General features: G+C 37.7%; 1 protein-coding gene across 1 annotated transcript; it reads right to left on the reverse strand.

Moving 5' to 3' along the window:
- Positions 1-2,991: 2,991 nt before the first annotated feature.
- Positions 2,992-3,444, reverse strand: LOC118755150 (putative uncharacterized protein DDB_G0283431). The gene has a single exon (XM_036490004.1). It carries the CDS (start codon positions 3,442-3,444, stop codon positions 2,992-2,994), a length of 453 nt encoding a protein of 150 aa, XP_036345897.1.
- Positions 3,445-4,677: the final 1,233 nt, after the last annotated feature.

Raw genomic sequence — 4,677 nt, forward strand, 5'->3', positions numbered from 1 at the left:
ATTAAGATTACCAGGTGAATTAGTTGTTTCGAACAGTTATAATAATGAAGTTGATAATACAAATGAAATTCTTTTTAAGCTAAGAAAATATTTTTCAAATGTTAGATCAAAGGTGGTACATCACAATAAAGGATACTCTTTTGTTCCAAAGAACTAGGATACTTGTGAATACGTTTTTGTTATAGTTATTCACAAATCAAATTTACAATCACCTTATGAAGGACCATTTAAAATTATTTCGAAAAATAGTAAAGTATTCAAAATTCAATATGGAAATATGATTAAAACAGTTTCAATAGATTTACTCAAACCTGCAAATATAATTTCTGATACAACACAAAACTGTAATTCACTAACAATTCCAAATACAAAAAGGAAAATAACATTTAATATTAATTAATTTATCGTTTTACTGGAGGGGGAGTATATGTAGGGTATTTTATTGTATGTTTTTATACTTGTTTAAATTCTTGATTTTCAATTTATGGTTCTATGAATTTGTTTGTAGTTGAAAAGAAAATTTTTGATTATTAATAAATAAACTTTCAATATATAAACATTAATATAGTTTTATTTAAAAATAAACTTAAATATATATATAATCTACATTAACAACCTCAAAATTGATTAACTCGAGTTTTCTATGTTTTAAATGCGCATATATATTAATACTTGAAATTTCATCATTTTTATCGTAAGTAATTTTTGTTTTTATCCGTGGAATGTTTTTTGAAAAATTGTAAGAAAATTTGTCGTAAACTTGTACTGTGGAGTTATTTGTGTGATTTTCTTCGTACCGTGGTTGCATTTCTACGTTTTGTTTTGTCATCGATCTAGTTTTTACTGCTAAAATATGTTTTGTTGTGTCTTTAAGTTCGTCAATTGTGATTCGTGATAGTGCATCCGCACCAACGTTTGTTTTGCCTTTAATATATTGTATTGTAAAATTGTATTCTGAAAGTTGCAGTCTTATTCGCGAGAGTTTTGACGAAGGGTCGTTCATATTAAAAAGGTAAACTCATGGTCGGTGATCAGATTTTACAGTAAAGTGTGTGCCATAAACGTATGGCCGAAATTGCTTGATTGCGAAATATATTGCTAGAAGTTCGAGTTCGATAATTGCCTTTTTTTGTTCTGCTTTATTGAAAGCCTTAGAAGCAAAACAAATTGGTAAGTCATTGCCGTTGTGGTTTTGGCTTAAAATTGCACCGCATCCGGTTTTAGATGCGTCGACTGTAATTATGAATTCTTTGCTAAAGTCAGGATACTGTAAAAGTTTTGGAGACATTAAAGAAGATTTAAGTTTTTCAAAAGCTTGCCCACAGGAGTTATCTCATTTAAATTCTAAATTTTTCCTGCTCAAACGATTTAAGGGTGCTGCCAGAGAAGCAAAGTCAGGTATAAACCGTCTATAATAGTTTGCAAACGCTACGAATCTACGCACTGCGTCTTTATCGCATGGCTTTGTGTACTTTTTAATGGCTTCTATTTTTGTATCATCTGGCAGTAGACCTCTAGATGAGCACTTGTGTCTAAGAAAGTTACCTCAGATCGTAGAAAATTACATTTATTTGGGTTATGTCGCAAGTTGAACTTTCTGCAAGTTTCGAACACTTTTTCTAGATTTTTAAAATGGTGCGCTTCACTGCATCCAATAACTATTACATCGTCGACATACATAAAAGCTTGATTAGGTGAAATACCGGAAAATGCTATAGACATCATTCTTGAAAACGAGTTAGGTGCTACATTAAGACCAAAAGGCAAGACCTTCCAACGGAAAGCTCCCCGATCAGTGCTAAAAGATGTTATATCTCTAGAATATTTATGTAACGGGATTTGTTGAAAACCAGAATACAGATCCAGAGTTGAAAAATATTTTGCTCTTCCAAGGTTATCTAAAATGTCGTCTATACGTGCTAGCGGAAATTTGTCTGCAATTAGTTTTTTATTTACTGCTCGAAAGTCTACACACATACGGTACGATTTTTGACCTGTTGGATCTTTTTTCGGTACTAAAATTAGAGGACTGTTATAATTGGAGTAGCTTTCCTCTATTAAATTGTTTTTCAATAAATTATCGACTTGTTTGTTTATTTCTTCGCGCTGTGAATATGGCAATCTGTAGTTTTTTATGTAAACTGGTGTTTTGTCTATCAGTCTCAATTTTTGTTCGTAAAAGTTGTTCATTGAGTCATAAGGTCGGATTTTAAGGCAAATACGTCGGAATATTTTGAGCAAAGATCAAGCAATTTATTTTTAGCATAATTGGATACTTGTTTTTCTAAAATCGATTTTAGTTCTACGATGCGTTTCGGATCAGATGTGGGTTCGTTAATTTTATAAACGTTGAAGTTTGTTATGTCTTCGGTTTGAATATTGAAATTTCTTACGTATTTTACTTCGTCCGTAGTGTTTATTAGTTTTAGTATCGGGTTTTTCGTGTCAACGATACATTTCGCTGTAAAAACACCACTACAAACTTCCTGAGCGTCTACAAAAACAGGGTTTTTGGATTTACCCAACTTAAATAACCGAAAAACTTCGCATCTAGGTGGAATTACAAAGCTGTCGGTAGTAGTACCGTGCAAAATAGAAACGCTGATCCTTTCTGTCCCCAAACCAATGGTTATGTTATCGTTTGCATAGTTAATTATGCATTTGTTTATTTTTAAAGTCTTTTCCGAGTATGCCGTCCGAAGGAATGTTAAAGCTGTCATTTACAACGTGAAGAGTGTGCGGAATGAAAATGTCTGATACTACCAAATTTGTATTTATTGTGCCCAAGGTTTGGACCGTTGCTGATGTTACGCCCGTGATATTAATAATGTTATTGCTGTTTATTGCGGATTTGCTTGTTAGGCTTGAAAATTTTATAAGCGAAATGTGTGCTTGAGAATCTACTAAAAAAGTGCATTGTTTGTGAGAATCACTACAATTTATTTCAATGAAATCGGAATAGTTGAGATAAAAAGTCGTTAGTTTTTAAGTCTAGCTCTCCCAGTGTTCGCGCCTGAGGGGCTTCGGCGTTTGATTGTTATTTTTACTGCTTGAAGCATGACTGTTGTTACTATTATTGTAGTTATTTCGTCTATTACTGAAACTATTATTCCTATTCTGATTGTTGTTTCGATAGCTAGTATTGCCGCTGTGTCTATTTGAATTGCCGTTAAACCTAAAATTGTTATTGTGATATCTGTAGTTATTGCTGCCTCTATAACCTCCTCGAAAATTATTTGTCCGTATGGGACGTGACCTAAAAGCCAACACCTGCCGCTCTTTGATTATATTGTCGTGCTCCACAATCATCTTCGCTACAACATCTTTCGAGTCGCTGAAGGTTGACGATGCTAGTATTGACTTTACCATATCTGAACGGCTGTTGAGCCTACAAACATTTATTGTTTGCTCAACTGCCATCTCGTGAGCTTTCGCTTGTGTCATTCCTTCAATAATAAGCGAACGCTCCAGGGAATCTGCGAGCTCCTCTACCTGTTTCGCAAAATCTGAATAATTGTTGTTATGCACTTTCCAGGCTGCAATTTTACCAGCGACAACTTTCGAGTTATCTGGTTTTATTTTGTTTGACAGCGCTTCTTTAATTTGACTAACTCAGCTTATTTGCGTTGGTAGGGAATCGCGAGCTTTACTTTCAAGTTTGGATTTCAAAAATACAATAAATGTTGTAGTGAGGCATTCGTCTGATAATTCTTCAATAAGGGTAATTTTATCAATAAACGAGGCCAGTGATAGCGGGTTGAAGTGCAATGGGGTATAGTCATTGCGCTGGGTATGCAGTTACAGTTGCATGGCTATACTCAATCCCGACTCTTGCGTCCTCGTTCGCGCACTCTGGGCAACGTGAGCAACCCATGTGCGAGATGCGGTAACCAATCCGAGTGGAGCCTTGGGTCACGGCAGAAAGAGAGGGAGCTTCGGTGTGGCCACTCTGACTTATTCGGTTTAAGGGCTCACTGAAGTCTGCAGCGTCTATTCACCAGTAGGTGCGGTTGCAAGCGGGTGTCTGCTTGGAGCAAGCGGCTCGCTATATAAACGTGTATTTGGTTGCGAAACCACCCCCGTCCCAGAAATGGGTTGTGCGCTGGGCTTGGGACCCGCCACGAAACCACTTCCAGTGAAGAAGCAAGGCAAAGCCTAGGATGCGACCCCCCCTTATGATGACGACCACGGCAAATGTTTAAAGGACTACGATTTGAGGGCATGCACCTGGAATGTCCGGACCCTTAATGGGGAAGGTGCCTCTGCCCGGCTGGTTGATGTCCTCGTAAGGACAAAAGCTGACATCACCGCCATCCAAGAAATGCGTTGGACGGGGCAAGGCAAACAATGTCTGGGGCCTTGCGACATCTACTACAGCTGCCATGTAAAGGAGCGCACATTCGGAATTGAATTTGTGGTGGGAGAGAGACTCCGTCGCCGAGTACTGTCGTTCACCCCGGTGGACGAGCGTCTAGCCACAATCCGCATCAAAGCGAGATTCTTCAACATCTCGCTCATCTGCGCCCATGCCCCGACGGAAGAGAAGGATGAGGCATCTAAGGATCTCTTCTATGAGCGCTTGGAGCGCACGTACGAGCGCTGCCCCCGTCATGATATCAAAATCGTGCTTGGCGACTTCAATGCCAGGGTGGGCAAAGAAGGGATCTTTGGAACCAC

Source organism: Rhagoletis pomonella, unplaced genomic scaffold, assembly GCF_013731165.1.
Source record: "Rhagoletis pomonella isolate Grant_MI unplaced genomic scaffold, Rhpom_1.0 Rhpom_scaffold_05473, whole genome shotgun sequence".
Lineage (NCBI taxonomy): Eukaryota > Metazoa > Arthropoda > Insecta > Diptera > Tephritidae > Rhagoletis > Rhagoletis pomonella.

Coding starts and splice junctions, on each gene's coding strand:
- LOC118755150 (XM_036490004.1), bottom strand. CDS start 3,444: ATGACACAAGCGAAAGCTCACGAGATGGCAGTTGAGCAAACAATAAAT.